The sequence below is a fragment of the Truncatella angustata genome (genome assembly GCF_020726525.1).
Source record: "Truncatella angustata strain MPI-SDFR-AT-0073 chromosome Unknown BKA67scaffold_2, whole genome shotgun sequence".
NCBI classification, from domain to species: Eukaryota; Fungi; Ascomycota; class Sordariomycetes; order Amphisphaeriales; family Sporocadaceae; genus Truncatella; species Truncatella angustata.
The window spans coordinates 1,870,961-1,889,094 of NW_025763382.1; the positions used below are offsets into that span (position 1 = coordinate 1,870,961).

An 18,134-nucleotide genomic window follows, 5' to 3' on the forward strand; every position below is an offset into this window, starting at 1 on the left:
CGTATGATCTCTCAGACTGGGGCATTATATACTCACGAATATATTTGATGCCTCTTCTCCATGTCTTTCTCAGAGGCAACACTCCTTAGTCCACTTGGATCAAGTTCAAAAAGAATCGCTGTGAAAAGATATTGGTATTTTGTTTTATCATTCCATGACCTATTAAGTTGCCCGCTTCCGAGCCGCGAGAGGAAAAAAAAAATTGTTCATACGATCCAGTCATATATATCTTCCCGGCCCCCCATACTCTGATATCTGGAAGTATCAGGCAGGCACGGGCGGAAGAGGACGTTGTCTATGCCGACCTCTCAGGCAACCCAACCCAACTACTTTCTCCCAATGAATAAAAGCTTTGAAATCTACAGCGTTTGAAAACCAACCACTACCAAGGTATCATCTCGTCATTGCACTGATATACAGGAATTGCGCCGCCCCTTTTTATGCCTCGACCATGGCGGCGGGCAGTGCGCCGGCGAAGCCATTGAATGCACCAACACCTTGAGCCTGAGCAGCAGGGAAAGCACCGGCGCCGCAAGAGACAGCGCAGACGCACTGGCCGGTACCCGGCTGCAACGTGCCGAGGCCTTGCTGGATGCTTCCGGTAGCGGCGGGGGCAGCAGAGGCCACTGCAGACGAGGCACCAGCAGCGGGAGCAGCAGCGGGAGCGGCAGCTGTGCCGTTGCCAGCGGTACCGCCGGTGATGGCACTGCCACTACCTTTGCCCTTCTGGGCAATAGCCATCGCCTGGAAAATAGCTTGGGTCTTGTCGGCAGTGGGGTTGATTGAGAAGGTCATTCCCGCACCACAGTGGTTGGCCTGCTTGCAGTAGAACCCTAGATAACCTGTCAGCTGGCTGGTTTTTCCGACGTCACAATATTACTTACATAGAGGAGTGGCAACCATGACTTGCATAGCAACCTGAGGCGGGGGGTTGATGGTGTTGTTGACGTTGGGCACAAAGCCGGAGTCCATACCACCGGCGAGAGGGTCACAAGGAGCTGCGAAAGCAGATTGCGTTGCGGTGTGGTTGTTACTCATGAAAGTAAAGACGACAGAGTCACCAACAGCAGCCTTAACCTCTGCAGGAGAGAATGCGAGACCGCCAGGACCGCCAACAATAACCTGTCCGTGTCAGTAAGGAGAGCCTCAAGAATCCGAGTTTTCACGAGCTTACCGAGTGTGTAGCTCCAGTGCCAGCAACAACACTGGTTGCACCAGGGGCAACAGTTGCACTGCCAACAACGGTAGTAGCCGCAGCACCAGCAGTGACAGTCTGTGTGACTGTCACGGCCTGGTTGATGGTAGTCGTGGCAGCACCGTTTCCAGGGTTGTTCCACAAGATGATGATCTGGGTGGTCTGGGCTTGGACGATGATGTTCTGGCCATTGTTGCCATTGTTCTTGCTGTTATCATTTTTGTTGTTGGCGTCCTTGCTGTCCTTGCTGTCCTTACTGCTGTCCTTGTTGCTGTCTTCTCTCTTCAACACTGGGTAGACATTGTGAACAGACTTGGCAAGCGCCGGGGCCGCGATGGCCAGAGCGAGAACTGCTGACAACCTCATGATAACTGATGTAAGGTATTAAATTGATGTCGTAGATATCAAGAACTCCTCCTCTTTTGGGGTAAATTAGTCGTTTGCCTGAAAGACCGTAATGAACTGGCTCGATGTAACTTGAAAAGGGCGAGGGCCTGCTCGTGGTGGAATGAAAGTAAAGAATGAGTCGAACGAAGAGAAAAGGAGCGAACACAATACGTCTGATGAATGAAGAGACGAAAGAAACAACCTACCGTCAGAGAGGCCCTCAGAGGGGTCTCGAGTGCTTATAATCGAGCATTGAAGATCGATGCCCAGCGTCACAGCCACGGTCAATCCATCCTGGCTTAGGAGCCGGTCTCGAAACAAGCACATATGTCTGGGCATGGCCGGGGTCTTCCCTTCGGCCCTGCAGACGTTCCGCTCACATATTATCCAGCACGAACGGATCTCACTTTGGATACCTTGCCCTGTCGGCCTGGGAGGCTCTCAGAACTCAAAAAGGTGGAGGGTCTGGATTGCATGGGGTATGCACTGCGGTTCTGGGTCCTGTAAGTGGTTGGATTCAGGAGGTGGATGTGACAGAGCTGTCTCGGGTGTTGTTTGGGCCCCTGGCTAAATTCCGCGCACCGGTCAAAGCACAGATCCCTCGACATCAATTAGACTACACCAGAACTGAAATACCGGAACAACGCTGCAAGTCGCACAGAGCATTGAACGTATGGCAAAGATGCATGTGTATAACAACGGGCTCGTCGTAGGGCACCATCTCGATGATTTACGAACAATCGCTCGAATCTCATTATCTACAGCAGCAACGTTCGTGTGGAGAGAGTGGCTCTGGATATTAACTTAAGGTAACATCTGCCGTTCACATTAAGCTTAACCATGTCCTTAGCGCCGACCCCAGTTGCATGCATGCGAAACTCGGGGGAGCTTGTCTTCAGCACTTGAGCCTCCTCTGGATATCTCGGCTTCGATCGTGTTCCTTAAGCCGGCTAGATGACTGAAGTTGTACAAACCTGCCGTCATCATCAGGCCATGTTTCATTGTTCAAGCATCGAAGAAACAAATCCAGCATCCATTGACAAGGATTCGTTTCGTCTTGGCATCAGCTCTGGTCGTGGCGCCCCCAGTATTTGCGCCATCTAATGTTCCCACGACCTTTCTTTGTCTCGTCTATTCAGAGGACCACCAGTGAAGTTCGGGCCTCCATACAAACTTTGTTGCAGACAAGCTCTTGACTAGTCCTTCGTTTTAATGAAATAAATGCATCAGCATGGATTCATCTCAGATTACAGCCTTGCTCCCCCGTATTTTGACCATGATCCTTGGTGTTTTGGCAGCCATGTGTTGCTTCGGGACTATAGCGGTATTGCTTAAGCACTAGAAGCTCCACCAATATCTGGCACCAATAATACCAGCCGAGCTTACATCGTTATTGGTATGTAAAAGTCAGTAGGAGGCCTCGAAGTCAGGTAAGCGTCTCCGGCACTGCCGTTTTATCCTTTGAGTTGTAACACTACTGTCTTGGTGTAGGAGGAACATACGTCGGAACGTACGAAGAATGTACAGGTCTCCTGATGTTGATCCAAGGAAATCCACTCAATTTGTATGACTGTTATTCATTTATTGGGGTATTTATTGTATATTACAATGAGACGGGTGTGTAGTTTTATTTGTTACGATTTCGATGGGCTTGGTCATGCGCTTTGCAATGGGACGCTTGAGCGCCTCGACATTAGCAAGCTATTACAGCTGTCAAAGTATGTTAGACGAGTCACTAGCATTCATATCAGACCAGGTATGCATATCTCAAAGGCTGGTCTCTTTGCAATTCTTCAGACGACGGGCGGGACACACGTCACTAGTCCTTGGTATCGCTGTGTATTTCTATCAATGTGCTGTGATATAATAAGACGGCTGGCCCCCTGCTGATGATTTCGTCCGATTCTACCAGTCCACACGGCGTGTCATTTTCCCGTTTTGACAAAGCATGCTGGCATGCTCTAGAGGCCGCGGACCTGGAACACGAAACGTCCCAGGCTCCGGCTGCCTGGCCCATCCGACCACCACCCATATAATGCCGGGGACAATTCCATATCTGGAATAAAGCATAGTGATGCAGACCCGTGGGTGTCCATTCATCATTGCTGAGCCTGTTGGCCTTCATAGAAGCCGGTATAGTACCCTGCATAATACCACGACATTAAGAGCTTCTTGAGGCTCTCGTCACGCACTATACCCCTGTTAGCCGACGTCGTATCAAGGTAGGGTAGGTTCTGCAACAGGAACATACCTGAACCGAGCAATGGCGCTGGAACAAATGCAGCTCCCGCAACTGGAAGCTGGCTGTGCTGATCTGCCACGTTTTCACTTTCCTGAACTCCCTCCTGTGTTTTGGTCAGCAATCTCGGATACGTTTGGGCCAAGCTTTTGTGATCTTCCAGGATGCGGGTGAGAGTAAGTTTACCGTTTGCGCATCAACGTCGTCTACCTTGGCGTTCCAATCTTCTGCTGGCTCATCTCTCCTCTTGGCATCTGAACCCTCGCCGACCCTGTAATGATCTGTTAGTGAGCATCAGAGGGAGTTAACGGAGTTTTGAAATACTGACTTATTTGGGTTAATAACATCCTCCACGTTTCCGCCTTTGGAGTGAATGCTATGATATTTCTGAAAACGATTAGCAGGATAGCCTCCCCTGCTCCATTGCAAGATTGTTGTCCTACCTTGTATTCCTTCAAAGCATCGTTCCATGAGTTAACCAGAGCGCTGTCATCCCATATCTCCTCTTGTGTGAGGTTTGGCTCTGTGGACGCCATGCCTATGTTGCTGCAGACTGCAGGCGGCACTGGACAATGAGGGAAGATGGGTTGCGTTGTGAAGGCGAGACCAGCTTCTCGGGCCAGGCAACAGTCCGTGGCGAGCTTGAGTTTCACGACGAAATTTGGGTTGAAGCCGAAGCTATGCGCAACCAAAGACAGGAGTTGCCAAGGAGCAAAGATAACGAGGTTGAAAAGCAAGCGGGCTTCAGTTGGGAGGCAGATAATGAGTTGCCTTCACCATAGCTCAAAACTTGACTTACAAGCTTTGGGTGCCGTCAATGAGATATGGGTGGAGACTCTTGCAACACATTAACATTAGTCTATTAATCAATTCCAACCTTGAGGTAGAAGGTACCAAAGATCAATGGCCTCACTATCAGTGACAATTCTGCTTCAAAAAACTGTGAATAGGGCCTTATCCGACGACAATCCCTCGGAAATGCAGCACGAGTGGAACGATGAAGACAGCCGGTGTGATATGCCTTCCAAACATTGAAGTAACTTACCGTAAAGTGAAGTAACGTCAGTACTTTACGTAGGTAAGTAGACAACAAGCCCACTCGCTACAGGATGGTGTTCACAGCACATAGCTGCCTATGTACGGAGTACCTAGCGTGCTGATGTTAGCTGTGGTGGGGGGTGTCGATGGCAGGCGGTGTGCCCGCTGTCCCTGCAAATCAGTGGCAGAATTTGGATTTTTCTAAAAAGTCTAGAGAGCTACCAGGACATCGACCGCCAACGATCAGTAAGTAAGTAATACAAGCAACGTCAAAATGGCCCCCGAACTTCGTGCGAGAAAACCTTCAGGTATGTAAATTCGACTCCATCTTTGTGACGTGCAACCCGCTGACAAGCTTTCCAAAGCCTCCGCCCAAAAGACTCCGATCAAGTCCAAGGGTGCCGCTCCAGTAAAGCGAAAGGCCGCCGAAGATGCAAGTCCCGTGGCTGTGAAGAAGACGAAACCTCTGAAGGGACCGGCGACGTCCAAGGCAAAGAAAGAGAAGCCCGTGGTACCCGTGGAACCTGTTGTAGACGACGAGGAACAGCCATCCTCTGACGACGACGAGGAAGACAACGACCAGGCTCTAGTACTGGCAGGTGTTTCGGACGAAGAAGACGATGCCGAAGTTGACGAGAGCGCTGCATTCAAGGAGGGCCAGGATGTAGGCAAAGCCCCTGTGCCTTCAAAGGCGCTCGAAAAGGCAGGCAAGTCTGGCAAAGGTGGAAGCAAGGTCAAGGCTGTTGTCTACATCGGTCGCATCCCCCACGGTTTCTACGAGCGGCAAATGCAGGAGTATTTCGGTCAGTTCGGCGACATCTCAAGGTTACGGCTGTCGAGGAATAAGAAGACCGGCCAAAGCAAGCATTTTGCCTTTGTCGAGTTTGCGGACGAGACGACGGCCGAGTATGTGGTCAAGTCGATGAACAACGTAAGTGGCTGGCCCATCTGGAACCGGAACGAGCACGAGCGAATTCTAACCTATTGCAGTACTTGCTTTTCGGCCACCTTCTCAAGTGCAGGACCGTGCCAGAGTCGCAAATTCACGATGATCTATTCAAGGGAGCTGGCAAGCGATACAAGGCCATTCCCAGCAACAAGATTGAGGGCAACAAGCTGAAGAAGCCACTATCCGAGGGCAAGTGGGCATCCAAGATCGAGAAGGAGAACAAGAAGCGGGCCGAGAAGGCTGAGAAGCTCAAGGCTTTAGGCTACGAGTTTGAGGCGCCTGAGTTGAAGGAAGCCGTCGCACCTACGGCTGGAGCACTGGAAGACGCCCAGGAGGAAGCACCCAAGGCCGTTGAGGCTGCCCCTCAAGTCGCAGAATCAGAGGCTGTCGCTGAGACAGCAGATGGCGAGCAGGCCACCACGTCCGGCACGCCGAGCAAGCAGAACGGATCAAAGGCTGGCAAGAAGGCCAAAAAGCCCGCAAAGGCGAAGAAGGCAAAGGCTTGAGTTTACTGAAGAGGCGCAAAAGGGCGTTACGATAAGCAATTTATGTACGAACTTCGATAACAAAGCATTCTGAAAGTCTGAAACCTAATTGATGGGTAGACCACGTTCCCGTGATAATATCTAGAGCAACGATTGGCAGGTGTGTCTGGCGCAGCATATTTCAGGAAAAGCATTTCCAGAGCAACAATTCCACAACCGTGACGAGATGTATGTTTGCACTAAAGCGAATCTTCTGCACTCATTAAGGGCAAAGCCGAGCAGCAGTAGTATTATTAAAAGGCAATAATTGGTCTACTTCGGCCAGGTTGTATGAGACTGCCTAGTTAATTGCACGTGGTTGTGCAGGCAGTTTCAAAAAATTTGCTGGCGAAGGGTGAAATATGTGAGGAAGAAAGGAAAAAAAAAATCCCAAGAGGCTTGAAGTTTGCGATATTCTAGTCTAGACAAGAGCCCCCCCCTCCCCCACCCATGCGCCGATTCCGCCTATCATGTGACTCAACTATGTATACGTGCGCTATGTATCCGTACTGTACTGTAACGCGCCGCGTCCCTAACAACTCGTGCATCAATGTAATGCAATGCAATGGTCAGGCGAGTTTGACCGAACCTTGATTTACATGCACCGCGATCAACGTTTCAATGCTGCAGAGCTGCAAACCAAAGACGGCTTCTCTTCTTTGGGCTTTGCAAGACGGCATCTTGCACGCATTCGCATTCGGGGGCACAGTTGCAGCAATACTAAATACATACATGCCACGGGAGGCCAGAACGCCGATAGGTCCGTTAGCTCAGCCCACCTAAACGTGCTTTCAACTTGGCCTAACAGCAGAGCAGGTGCACACGTACAGACGGGGGAGACGGGAGACGGGAGACGGGGAACGGGGGGGGGGAGGCACTCGCTAAAGCCCAGCACATATGTAAAGGCTTACGTGTGTAATCCGTAGTCTCGCTAACTTCTTTGAAAGGTAGAGGAACATGTACTGTAGACTACCCGGTAGCATTGTACATAGCTGTGCAATTTACAGCTAGACTAACAAGTAGGTTACACACATAGCGACCTTGAAATAACGAAGAACGGACTTTCTCAAAGGTGTATGTAGGCTGCACCTGGACCTAGACCCTAGACCTGGACCTTCAACTATACCCGGGCTTGGGCCAGCAATTATTCCTCAAGGTCTCGATGCCTCCTGTCTAAGCTTCGGTACTGTAAACATCCTGAAGTCCAGCAATCATGTCTCCCACGGATGCGAGCAATGGTCAGTACAGCCACGACCGCAGCCCCTGCAATGGATTGTGCCCACTGACCGCGCTCCCAACCTTCTAGCTGCAAAGAAGAAACCCAACAGAAAGAAGAAGAACAATAATAATGCTGCTGCTGCCAGCAAGGACAAGGCGCCACAAGATGGCGCAAGAGCCATAGATACAACGCAGAATGGAGAGCCAGAAGGAGAAGACGAAGACGACACCTCGGACTCCCCTGCCGTGGTACGCAGCTCCCCAATTGCACCCTGAAGCCCAAAAGAACACACCCAAAAACCAGTGCTAATCGTTTACACAGGACGCACCTTCGAATGGGCATGCCACGTCACCAACCACCAACGGGCATGCCGCAGACCCCTCGGACAAAGTCACAACATCAGCCCCGTCCAACCCGGCAACACCAGCTGGCCCGGACACGAGCGCGAGGTTAGAAGCCATGTCACAAGAAAGGGAAGCTCTCAGGGCCGAAGTAGAACAATTGCGCAGACAGCTCGAAACAATACAAGAAACACACGGACAAGAGACAGCCCAGCTGAAAGCAGATCTCGAGGAGAGTGAGGCGGCAAAGGAGCATGCCGAGCAACAATACCAAACCCTCATGGGACGGGTCGAGAAGATCAAGGAGACGCTCGGCAACAGGCTAGCACGAGACAGGGAAGAGCTCGAGGAAGCCACCAAGCGCGTAGAGGAGCTCGAGTCCCAGAATGAACAACTCCAGAACGGGTCGCAGAAGTTCCAGGACGAGATCGACGGGCTCAAGACAGAGTTGCAGGATGCCACGAGAGAACTGTCCAGCCTCAGGAGTCGCAACAATCTATCGCAGCACAACTCGCTGAAGGAGAAGGAAGATCTGCAGAGACAGCTGCAGCACCTCAGGGAAGAGGCAGAAGCCGCCAAGGATGCCATGGGCGACTGGGAGGTGCTGGCCATGGAGGAACGCTCCATCCGCGAGTCCATGGTGGAAAAGACCTCAGCCCTCGAGGAACAAGTCGCATCACTGAGAGAAAGCTACGAGCGTGCTGCCTCGGACCGAGATGTCCAGTCACAGGCCGTCGACAGTCTGCAGAGAGTGCTACAAGAGATCCAGGACGCGCGCAAACGGGAATTGCGCGAAATGGTAGAAACCTCTGAGGAGCAGCTTCAGGCAATGAAGAAACTGGTCAAGGAGGCTGACGCAAGAGCCACAGAAGCCGAGACATTGAAGGTCTCGCTGCAGAAGGAGCTGGAGAGGACTGCACCGTTCGAAAAGGAAGTCAAGGAGAAGAACCTCCTGATCGGGAAGCTCAGACATGAGGCCATTGTTCTCAATGACCACCTAACCAAGGCGTTGCGGTATCTGAAGAAGACCAAGCCCGAGGATAGTATTGATAGGTATGTATCCGTCCGTGGTTGTGCCCTTTTGAGTTCTCACTAATAAGCCGTCTAGACAAATTGTCACGAACCACTTCTTGCAGTTCCTGGCTCTGGATAGGTCAGATCCCAAGAAGTTCCAGATTCTGCAGATCATCGCCGGCCTTCTGAACTGGACGGAAGAGCAAAGAGAGCAAGCCGGCTTAGCGAGGCCGGGTGGTTCTGGCAACAGTCTCCGTCTACCTACGTCCCCGTTCCACCGGACTCCTAGCACGCCTTCTCTCAGCTCGGAATTCTTCTCGGAGCCCACGCCCACATCAGCCAACAAGGAATCCCTGGCCGATCTCTGGGCAAGTTTCTTGGAGCGCAGCGCCGAAGAGGGAAAGCCAGACGGCCCTTCGAGAAAGGGAAGCGCGTCGAGTGTGGCGACCGCGGCAACAAGAACGGACACGAGGGGAGGCCCCGGTGCATATACATAACCACAGGCATTGCACCGGCCCGATCTTTTTGGATGGGGGTTTTTTGAATCACTGCACTGTAACAAGCTAACTACTTGAAAAGAATAAACGTCAAGAGTAAACAAGTAATCACACCCAGCCTTGCATAAGATCGAGACGACGCAGCAGGATCTCCGCCCGTGGAAAACGTTTATTTATTCTACTCGTGTGGAACCTGTCATGATAGGCCTATGGTTGTGACGTTCGATATCTCATCTAGTGTAGTTCAGCCTAAAGGAGTGTTCCTTCATTACATCCTCCAAAGTTCCACTCGTCTGCGGCGTTGGTTTTCTTGCTCTCGGAATGGGAATGGCGAACCGACGCAAGTTTTGCAAGAGAAGAGCGTCGATAACTTTGCTGTTGTCTCACACGGGCAAGATCATATCATCCCGTAAAAGCTTGACTTCAGGCGCAGTAGCCGCGCTTCGTATCTTGCCAAAACAGGCCAGTCCTGCCAGGGAACTGGCAGGTAATCAGGATCCTACTTGGCCCGGTAGCGTTTAATCAGTTATTAGGAACTGTCCTACAACTCCGGGGGGTTTTTCTTCCTCCTCCCATGCACCGCAGGGAATGTCGCTGCAGTGCATCGGTAAGATGAAACGTATTGTATAAAAAAAAAAAGTATGGTTGTCATTGTACAGAGTACACGCCTCGCTGGCTCTAGCCAGCAGTCACAGATGCTTCAGTGTTATCTACATATATGTTACATTGCGTCGGCCCAGTTGTGCGCCACCCGCTTTGTTTCTGCGTCCTTGGTCGACTGCTATTACGACGAGGGCGGCGGGACGATACTGTGCTGATCTCAGTCAGCTCGCCGGCCATGGTCTGCGCTCGAGATCTCGGGTGGTACAGCAGCTCCTGATATTGCAGATGATGAGGATACGTTGCTCACGCCTGCCGCGGTCAAGGTCCTCTCTCGGTTCTTGGCAATGACCTTGCCAATTTGCTCGAGCATCTCGGCCGTCAGTCTCGGCTTGCCCTTCCTCTTCTTCATCTCGCGCTCGGCGCGGTGGAATTCCTGCAGCGGCGTGCGCATCGAGTCCATGAGCTGAACACGGTCCTTCTTCGCTTGCTCTTCCGCCTCTCTAGCGGCGATGTATTCAGGCTCGTGCCTGGTTCTGAACCGCGAGAACTTGTTGCGGAGCTCATCGATGACCTGCTCTGGCATGGGCGGGCGTAGTAGCGTAGGGACAAAGGTACGTTCCTCGACGTCGATGCGGAGCGTGTCAACCTTGTAGTCTACGGCCTCCTTGGGGGCACTCTCGGGCCACGGTATAGCCATATTCAAACCAGGAACAACGCGAGTCCATTCGGACTGATCGGTGACCTTATCGTGGATGAAGTTGGCATGTCGCAGCTGGTTGATGATGACATCCTTGGTCTCGCCAGTCTTTGGGTCGCGGATAGGGTGCACGAGACGGACGCCGGAAATGGGAATGGGAAGTTCGATGCTAATGCCTGGCGGCTTTCCCTCGCCGAGAAGGGCTATCGGCATTCTCACATTGGACTGTTGGGCTTGTCAGTGACTGCCCTTTGGGGTTTTGGGTCAAACGGATGGAGAGCCAAGTAGGTCGAGACGGAGTCGGTCAACGGGGGGGAGGGGGGGCAGTACATACCTTATTCAGACCTTCAACGACAACCTCCATCTTGTCCTGTTGCACAGTCGTGATCTTGCCAATCTTGCCTTTATCGGGCCCCTCGAGCAGGACAACTCGGTCGCCCTCGACCAAGTTCAAGTTCTTTGCACCTCCCAACCACTCGCACCTTGCCTCTTTCTGGTGATCCTTCAATGTGGCGCTCATCTGGTATCTTGCTTCGGAGATGGTACCGTGCGTTGAGCCGTTTTCGCCGACATTGATATTCGGTGCGTTGGGGCCCAGGTACCAGTCGTCTTTGATCGCCTGCTTTGCCCGGCCAAAGTCCAGTGCTATCTGGGATCGCTGGTATTTCACTTCATCTTGCTCGTTGAAGCGCTCCTTCTTCCAAGCTTGCCAATCCCTCGTGGCCTTGCGCTTTGCCGCCACACGCTCGGCGGTAGCGACGCGCTTGAGGATCTTCTGCATCTTTGTGACGAAGACTGCCGAAGCTTCCAAATCGTGTCCGAGGTCAACAGCGGCTTCTCGTATTATGTTGTCTTGTGTCGTCTCGTCTCGTCTCGTCCTGTGGGCTGCTCCGGTGCCTCCCCTGTACTAGTGCTAGGCCAAATTTTTGGGGGAGAGCTCGATGTGCAGGGGCCTTTCGAACCGAGTGTCAAGCCGGAAAATCTATGCACCGCCATTGGTCGTGTGTGTGCGTATGTCTACTTAGTCTAGATCTGGATCTATACGGAGTACTCCGTACCTTAAGTAGAGTTGAGTCGGTATCCACTTTCTGCTTTCATGGGCGTTATTGAAGCTTGAGGCGCCTCATCAACAACCAGCATCAAAGAGACAAATCACGATAACGAGCACATATGAGTAAGCCACCAGTGAACATGCAGCAGTATGTCATCTGCTTTCGGGGTACAATTTGAAGTTACTTCCAGCTCGTTGAGTTTTTGAGCAGACCCCGTTTCACACAGGATATAACTTCCTATAAGCTGTGTCAGGTCTTGCGGTGAGTGTGTGTTGCTGTATAAATTCTTGGGTTGGGGTCGTCTTCCAAACTGCTCCCACATACCTCATGGTAGATCAGTTCAAAAAAGTTCCAGCGTGTTGTGTATATTCGGCCGTCTCCTGGATGGACGGGAATGGTTTGTCGTCTCTCGAAGATCGGCACTCCCTGTGTAAATATTGTCCAGGAAGTCCCCGGTTCATCTACACCACGGATGTTATCAAGACTGATGAATACCCCAGTTCTTGATAGACATCAGGTTTGCTAAATTAAAGGCTCGTTTCAGAGTCGCTTCCTGTAATCATAGAAGCAACACCCTTCCACGAGCTTCGCACAGGAGAAAACTATAGTTGATGTAACTGGCCACGGCCCATAACGTGTTCACACGAGGCACCTACGTTCTCTTGCCCACAGTGGCTCAGTCACCTGGGCTCAGCCTCCACAAAAGATGCCCACTGCTTCAAGTCGGTAGACTTGTGGGCCCCGTCTGAAGTACATAGGATGTCCTGGACGAAGAACAACGAACCAAGAGACAAGAAATGAGAGATGACGGAGGACCTGACAGATCCCCAGGGCCCCAAGACGACTGTGCCACCAATGCTCAGCTGAAGGACGCTGTGATCAGCCTGAGGCTCACATCAAGTGCATAGCCCTTCAGAACGGCTCTCGGCGAGTTAAGCAACCTTAGTCACCTCTGTGCTGGGTCTTTCAGGGCGCTAGAATTTAGTGGTTGTTGTGATTATCAGACTGTGCCGCGCCTACAGCAAGGCATGCTTGCTGTAGGCACAGTAGTCCCGAGCAAGTAAATCACTGTTCACATAAGACCGCGCAAACTATTTCTGACATGATTTGTGACAACAGGATTCCCGTTTCAGTCGATCGTCGCCGTAATGGCCATCATAGCTCCCTTTTACGCGGTCGCGAAAAACACCCCAAGGAATGATCGATAGAAACTAGTCCAATAGAGCTGACACGTCGGACGCCCATTGATGCCGTCCGTGTTCAAGATGCACGTGAATGGGTCACGTCTGCCCCTGAACATGATAATCCTGCCACGTTGATCAATGCAGAGATGAAGTATATACGATAGAGAATAAAAAGAACCAAACCGTGTTGATTGACACCACTCAAGAGATTGATGGTTTTCATGTGACAGCGGGTTAGCCTGTTAAGGTGTAATAAACTGAGTCGCGAAAGTTACTTGGCAGTCGATGAGGGAAACGGCCATGCATCAAGATTGGACAGCAGCTTCAGCTGAGCTGAGATCGTATTAAAGATGGATTCAAGCTTTCGTATTGAGGATAATCGGTTCATGGAAGTGCATTATTTTAGATTATGGTTGCCTCACAACCAAGGAAAGGGAAATCGGCATCTTTCCCAAAACGCTTCAAATAGCTTCAACGGCGATAGAGACGTTGAAAGACGCGTGTCTGTAGTGGCTCGTGGTGGATCAAGGGAAATACCGAGCGATTGGGGGGCATGGTTGACGACGGATGAGCACTGTGTCAGACGGGCAATGCTAATAAAGTTGGGTTGCTGATGGCCTCAGGCCCAAAAGGTGACTGGTTGCCTCAAAGCCGGACCTTGGTATGTGTAGTTACCCAAGTTGTGGGTTGATGAGCCAGGACGATCTCGGTATGACTTCGTACAGTACGGATCTGTACCGGTAGAAGTGGTTCTCGAGCCGGACCGTTGTTGTTAATGACAATCCAAGGACAGGTAAGATAGCCAGGTAATTGAACACGACGTGACGATTGATATGATAGATGCTGCAATGTTGCCCCTCCATTGCCCTTGTTTTCCGCCTTGTTTGCTTGTAGTAGGGTAGGTGTTTGGTTTGCAACTGTTTCCCCATAGCAACAAGACTGGCTGAGCAGGCTCGTAAAGACCCTACCTGCTTGGGTAGGTCGGACCCACTGAAGTACAGTGTGCAAGCATTGCGCTGGTTGGCGTGCTTTGTCGGGGGGGGGGGGGGGGGGGGGGGTGTTTGTTTTTCTTCTTTCTCTCTCTTGTTTTCCCTTCCTCTCGCCCTCCCCAGTTGGAGCGAATTGTGCTACAAGCTACAGGCTACGGCGTATAGCCTATGGGCAACGGGTTACGGGGCTGTGGGCTATAGTGCAGCGCTGCAACCTGCATGTGGCTCTGTTGATGAGAGGACGCTCTCTGCTATGTCAGACCTACTTTTAAGGGAAGGCTGCCTGGGAATGAGCTGGGGGACTAGTCTAATCCCAGTTGCTGCAGCCGGAGAAGCACTGACCTACAGTAGGACAGGGACATGAACTGCTGCTGCTGGACCTGGCCTGACTGGGCAGAGAGGTTTGGCTCTAGGTTAGTTAGCTCCTCTCTTCCCTCTCTCTCTCTCTCTCCCTCTCTCTCACTCTCTCCTTAGTTATACCCATGCCCATGCCCATGCCCATAGCTCATGCTCATGTCCATTGCCCACGCCCACGTCAATTAAGCATCGACCTTCTGGCCTGGCCGACCTTTCTCTTCTCACTCTTCCATCTTTCCCCATCCAAACCAAACCAAACTCCACGACCACAAACCAACAACCGCTTCTCCTTTCATCAGCGACTGAAGGAGACTTTATCGGCGGCTTGATCAACCCGTTAACCACTTAGTTGACCTTTTTTCTTTCGCATTTCCCAACAATAACCCCCCAGCCTTACGCTTCTCCCATATCCCCCCCTAATCGCACATTCACAATGGCTGAGATCCGCCGAAAGTTGGTTATCGTCGGTGACGGTGCCTGTGGTAAGACTTGTTTGTTGATGTAAGTTTAATTCAATGTCTTGTCTTCCAAATCATCCTCACCTCGTGCTAATCCCGACGACAGCGTCTTCTCCAAGGGCACCTTCCCTGAGGTAAGATAAACTAAGCTTCCTTTTCCCATTACATGACCCTTTCTTTCGTCGCTCTGCCTGGCATCCTTGGCCGCTTGCCCTGTCCATCTGTCTATCTCCCCGCCAAGCCTCGCGCCTAATTGTACATGTACACCTGGACCCCGACGGCACAGCAACACAAGCACCTGAAGAAGACAAGCACCGACGACCGTGGCCATCCCTCATCGCGATACCTTGATCTGCGCTGAGTCTTTTGCGCATCTCGCCCATTGATGGAGAATCACCTCTTTTGACTCGACCTATTCTGTTGATAAGCCCAGCCGTACTGACATAGCAACTCGACAGGTCTACGTCCCCACCGTCTTCGAGAACTACGTCGCCGATGTCGAGGTCGATGGCAAGCACGTCGAGCTGGCCCTCTGGGATACCGCTGGACAGGAGGACTACGACCGTCTCCGACCTCTATCATACCCCGACTCTCACGTGATCCTCATTTGCTTTGCTGTCGACTCACCCGATTCTTTGGACAACGTTCAAGAGAAGGTCAGTCAACCCCCGAACTCATACAACCTAGATAAGCCTGTTCCTATTGACACGTGCCCGATAGTGGATCTCCGAGGTCCTTCACTTCTGCCAAGGTCTTCCCATCATCTTGGTTGGTTGCAAGAAGGATCTGCGATACGACAACAAGACCATCGAGGAACTCCGCAAGACCAGCCAGAAGCCCGTCTCTCCTGAGGAGGTAAGATCTACCCACCAAAACTTACCACCTGTCCGTACAGCCTGAGCCTGAGCCTGAGCCTAACCGAACAACACAGGGTGAGGAGGTCCGCAAGAAGATCGGTGCCTACAAGTACCTCGAGTGCTCAGCCAAGACCAACGAGGGTGTCCGGGAGGTATTCGAGCACGCTACCCGTGCCGCTCTCCTGTCCCGCAACCGTCCTGGTCGTGGCCACAAGGGCGGCAAGTGCATGATCCTATAGACGGTTCAGCTTGCAAATCATTCCACCCACTTCGTCGGCGTACCGTTGTAATATATCGTCATATTTTCCCCAATTCCACCATCGGGCTTTCGCGTGCTTTGGTTCTCGGATGATAAACGGTGTCTGCCCATCCATGGCATGATGAGATGGTTGTCAACGGGAGCCAAGGAGTTGTGCATCATTGGTCAAGGCCGGAGTTTGATTCGTCTACTAAGTACCTGCTTGCTGCCGGCGTGCTGCTATGGACAGATTGGTCCCATGTCCTTGTCCCTATTTTTCCTCCTTTTAATAACCTCGAGGGAACGGGCCGGATATTTTGGTACACATGGACGTCATGGCGGTTACTACACCACTACTGCTACCATCACCACTACTACTCACTGGAACTGGAAAGGGGACGAGCCCAAGAGGTTGAGCGGTTGTTTTTGTCTCCGAGTCGGGACGTCTGCTATCGGAAAGTGAGGTACTTTGGTAGTGAACTAGGGTCTGTCTGTTGTTTTGCGATTCGTATTTGTTGGTCAGGACTGGCGAGCCATGGCAATCCTCAAGAACACGGCTACATCATAAATCTTTTTTTATTTTTTCTTCCTTTTCCACTTGCTGCTCGTTTTCTTTTCCATCTGCCCTTGATCTCATAGTGTCTTCTCATGTTTGTAGACATCCATTGGCGCTCAACGAACCTATTTCTCAGTTGCCCTTATGCCTGTTCCGACATTATGTGCTCTGCTCCGTTCGCTCTTCAGTGTCTTCAGGTGTAGAACTGCCGAGTTATCCAATCTACAAAGGCTCTACTGGAAATATCTTGGTTACAAGTTCTAATATCCAGCCTGTGACTGCGTCTTGCATGTATTCAATTGGCTTCTTTGGCTAAGTTGGATAGATATCTATACGAGTAAATCATGTCGTAGTCCTGCATTCAGGTTCTTGAGTTGGTCAGAGTTGTATAGGACTTGCCTCCCCCCTTTTTTTCTCTCTTCATATATATATATGTGTGTGTGACAGAATCCCGCTCATATCCGGCACATGTCCTATTTGAGATACAGCCGGCGTATGATCGGAACTCTCATACTCAGACCGGTCTCAAAAACATAATCGGATGTTCAAGGTTGTAAATTGACCGCATATTTGCAAGCTACTGCGTCTATATAGAGCAACAGAAAAAGAAGGGGTGTATTGCCGTCCGGGCAATAGGACAGATTGCTCAACACTGCCGGACCACTCGCTGCCCCTAACTAGATACACACTCCATTGGACAGATCAAAAAATGAATGTGTCATTATCCCCCTCCTCTGGCTGATATCGTTGCTCATCCACTCGACCAAAACACCACACCGGAACGTAACTCATGTCCTTCGAGATCTCAACCAATATACCCACACTGAGGCCTCAAAAAGACTTCGTCTACTGAGGGCAGGTCTGTGTATGTAGATAATTCGTCAGTGTAAGGGAACAGAAAGAAAAAGGTGGACTTATATCGTCGACATGCGAACAAGAGCCCAATCCCTCCCTAAAAGTACCTGGAACCAGAAGAGAGGCAGCTTTTCCAACCGAACGTATAGAAAAGAATTAAAAAAATTTAAGCAGCAGGACTTCCGGCCGTCTCGGATGAGAAGATCAAAAAGTTGCAGCTTATTCAAGGACAGGCACCGTAAAGCTATAGGTGAAGAAGGGAAAGAAATGAAGAAGGAGAAGAAGAAGAAGAAGAAAAAAAGAACTTACGGCACCACAGGAGCCACAGCTCTTGCTGGAACCGCTGAAGCTGGCTCCGCACTTGGGGCAGGCGCTGTTATGCATATTGGCGATTTATTTATCTTGTAAATTCGATTGGTCGAGGAGTGACCTGATCGTTTTTGAGATATGTTAGTCCTTGCCCCCGCTAAATGTCATCTTGCACATGGAGCGTATGGTCTCGACCGGACAGCCAGGCTTCAAAGATGAGATGTTCATGAGGGCTAAAATAACACTGTAACGTTGGTTCGAACACGTAGAGGGGTGATGAGGGATACATGAGAACAGGCGACGCTCTTTCTTTCTTTCTTTCTTCCCTTCTTTCCTTCTTTCTGACTTACTTTAAGGATCGGTATCTGTTCGATATTTGGTACGAAATGTCACTTCTGCAAGAGTAGAAAAAGAAAATAAAAAATTTCTCTTGTGAGAAATCCGTCGAGTAGGTAGATAGAGCAGCTCTTAAATAAAACCGCCCCCGCGGCGTGCCCTCTCCTCCTCGCGCACTTATATTCCCAAAAAGACCAACACGATCGCGAGCGGGGTATCGGAGTTTCGGGGGCTGGAACG

The 18,134-nt window shown here is 51.1% G+C and overlaps 7 protein-coding genes across 7 annotated transcripts; 4 read left to right on the top strand and 3 right to left on the bottom strand.

The window, feature by feature from the left end:
- Nucleotides 1–345: 345 nt before the first annotated feature.
- On the bottom strand, nt 346–1,653 carry BKA67DRAFT_166801 (uncharacterized protein). The gene is made up of 3 exons (XM_046095196.1): nt 1,175–1,653; nt 885–1,122; nt 346–833 (listed from the first exon to the last, which is right to left on the bottom strand). Exons 1-3 carry the CDS (start codon nt 1,559–1,561, stop codon nt 439–441), a joined length of 1,020 nt encoding a protein of 339 aa, XP_045960983.1. The 5' UTR covers nt 1,562–1,653; the 3' UTR covers nt 346–438.
- Nucleotides 1,654–3,681: 2,028 nt separating this feature from the next.
- BKA67DRAFT_655061 (uncharacterized protein) lies at nt 3,682–4,357 on the bottom strand (the record flags this gene model as incomplete). The annotated part of the gene is made up of 5 exons (XM_046106675.1): nt 3,682–3,773; nt 3,834–3,927; nt 4,008–4,092; nt 4,150–4,208; nt 4,265–4,357. 5 exons carry the CDS (start codon nt 4,355–4,357, stop codon nt 3,682–3,684), a joined length of 423 nt encoding a protein of 140 aa, XP_045960984.1.
- Nucleotides 4,358–4,897: 540 nt separating this feature from the next.
- Nucleotides 4,898–6,781, top strand: BKA67DRAFT_552949 (uncharacterized protein). Its single transcript, XM_046101883.1, has 4 exons — nt 4,898–5,167; nt 5,225–5,790; nt 5,850–6,358; nt 6,414–6,781. Exons 1-3 carry the CDS (start codon nt 5,134–5,136, stop codon nt 6,312–6,314), a joined length of 1,065 nt encoding a protein of 354 aa, XP_045960985.1. The 5' UTR covers nt 4,898–5,133; the 3' UTR covers nt 6,315–6,358; nt 6,414–6,781.
- A 764-nt stretch (nt 6,782–7,545) lies between these two features.
- Nucleotides 7,546–9,403, top strand: BKA67DRAFT_655063 (golgi matrix protein; the record flags this gene model as incomplete). The annotated part of the gene is made up of 4 exons (XM_046106676.1): nt 7,546–7,570; nt 7,639–7,799; nt 7,873–8,945; nt 9,001–9,403. 4 exons carry the CDS (start codon nt 7,546–7,548, stop codon nt 9,401–9,403), a joined length of 1,662 nt encoding a protein of 553 aa, XP_045960986.1.
- Nucleotides 9,404–10,019: 616 nt separating this feature from the next.
- Nucleotides 10,020–11,739, bottom strand: BKA67DRAFT_166814 (KOW motif-containing protein). The gene is made up of 2 exons (XM_046095197.1): nt 11,038–11,739; nt 10,020–10,928 (listed from the first exon to the last, which is right to left on the bottom strand). Exons 1-2 carry the CDS (start codon nt 11,482–11,484, stop codon nt 10,224–10,226), a joined length of 1,152 nt encoding a protein of 383 aa, XP_045960987.1. The 5' UTR covers nt 11,485–11,739; the 3' UTR covers nt 10,020–10,223.
- A 2,583-nt stretch (nt 11,740–14,322) lies between these two features.
- BKA67DRAFT_166888 (P-loop containing nucleoside triphosphate hydrolase protein) lies at nt 14,323–15,848 on the top strand. Its single transcript, XM_046095198.1, has 5 exons — nt 14,323–14,786; nt 14,850–14,877; nt 15,202–15,399; nt 15,464–15,598; nt 15,675–15,848. Exons 1-5 carry the CDS (start codon nt 14,719–14,721, stop codon nt 15,837–15,839), a joined length of 594 nt encoding a protein of 197 aa, XP_045960988.1. The 5' UTR covers nt 14,323–14,718; the 3' UTR covers nt 15,840–15,848.
- A 1,473-nt stretch (nt 15,849–17,321) lies between these two features.
- Nucleotides 17,322–17,657, top strand: BKA67DRAFT_532007 (uncharacterized protein; the record flags this gene model as incomplete). The annotated part of the gene is made up of 1 exon (XM_046099469.1): nt 17,322–17,657. The coding sequence occupies one exon, from the start codon at nt 17,322–17,324 to the stop codon at nt 17,655–17,657; it is 336 nt and encodes a 111-aa protein (XP_045960989.1).
- Between the last annotated feature and the right edge of the window lie 477 nt (nt 17,658–18,134).

Bases quoted from the DNA above. Each gene is read 5' to 3' on its own strand.
- BKA67DRAFT_166888 (XM_046095198.1), top strand. From the start codon at position 14,719: ATGGCTGAGATCCGCCGAAAGTTGGTTATCGTCGGTGACGGTGCCTGT. The intron at 14,787-14,849 runs GTAAGTTTAATT...TCCCGACGACAG, and splicing joins GGTAAGACTTGTTTGTTGAT to CGTCTTCTCCAAGGGCACCT. The intron at 14,878-15,201 runs GTAAGATAAACT...GCAACTCGACAG, and splicing joins CCAAGGGCACCTTCCCTGAG to GTCTACGTCCCCACCGTCTT.
- BKA67DRAFT_552949 (XM_046101883.1), top strand. From the start codon at position 5,134: ATGGCCCCCGAACTTCGTGCGAGAAAACCTTCAG. The intron at 5,168-5,224 runs GTATGTAAATTC...AGCTTTCCAAAG, and splicing joins TCGTGCGAGAAAACCTTCAG to CCTCCGCCCAAAAGACTCCG. The intron at 5,791-5,849 runs GTAAGTGGCTGG...AACCTATTGCAG, and splicing joins TGGTCAAGTCGATGAACAAC to TACTTGCTTTTCGGCCACCT.
- BKA67DRAFT_166814 (XM_046095197.1), bottom strand. From the start codon at position 11,484: ATGCAGAAGATCCTCAAGCGCGTCGCTACCGCCGAGCGTGTGGCGGCA. The intron at 10,929-11,037 runs GTATGTACTGCC...CAAGCCCAACAG, and splicing joins TCGTTGAAGGTCTGAATAAG to TCCAATGTGAGAATGCCGAT.
- BKA67DRAFT_166801 (XM_046095196.1), bottom strand. From the start codon at position 1,561: ATGAGGTTGTCAGCAGTTCTCGCTCTGGCCATCGCGGCCCCGGCGCTT. The intron at 1,123-1,174 runs GTAAGCTCGTGA...TGACACGGACAG, and splicing joins GCACTGGAGCTACACACTCG to GTTATTGTTGGCGGTCCTGG. The intron at 834-884 runs GTAAGTAATATT...CAGGTTATCTAG, and splicing joins CATGGTTGCCACTCCTCTAT to GGTTCTACTGCAAGCAGGCC.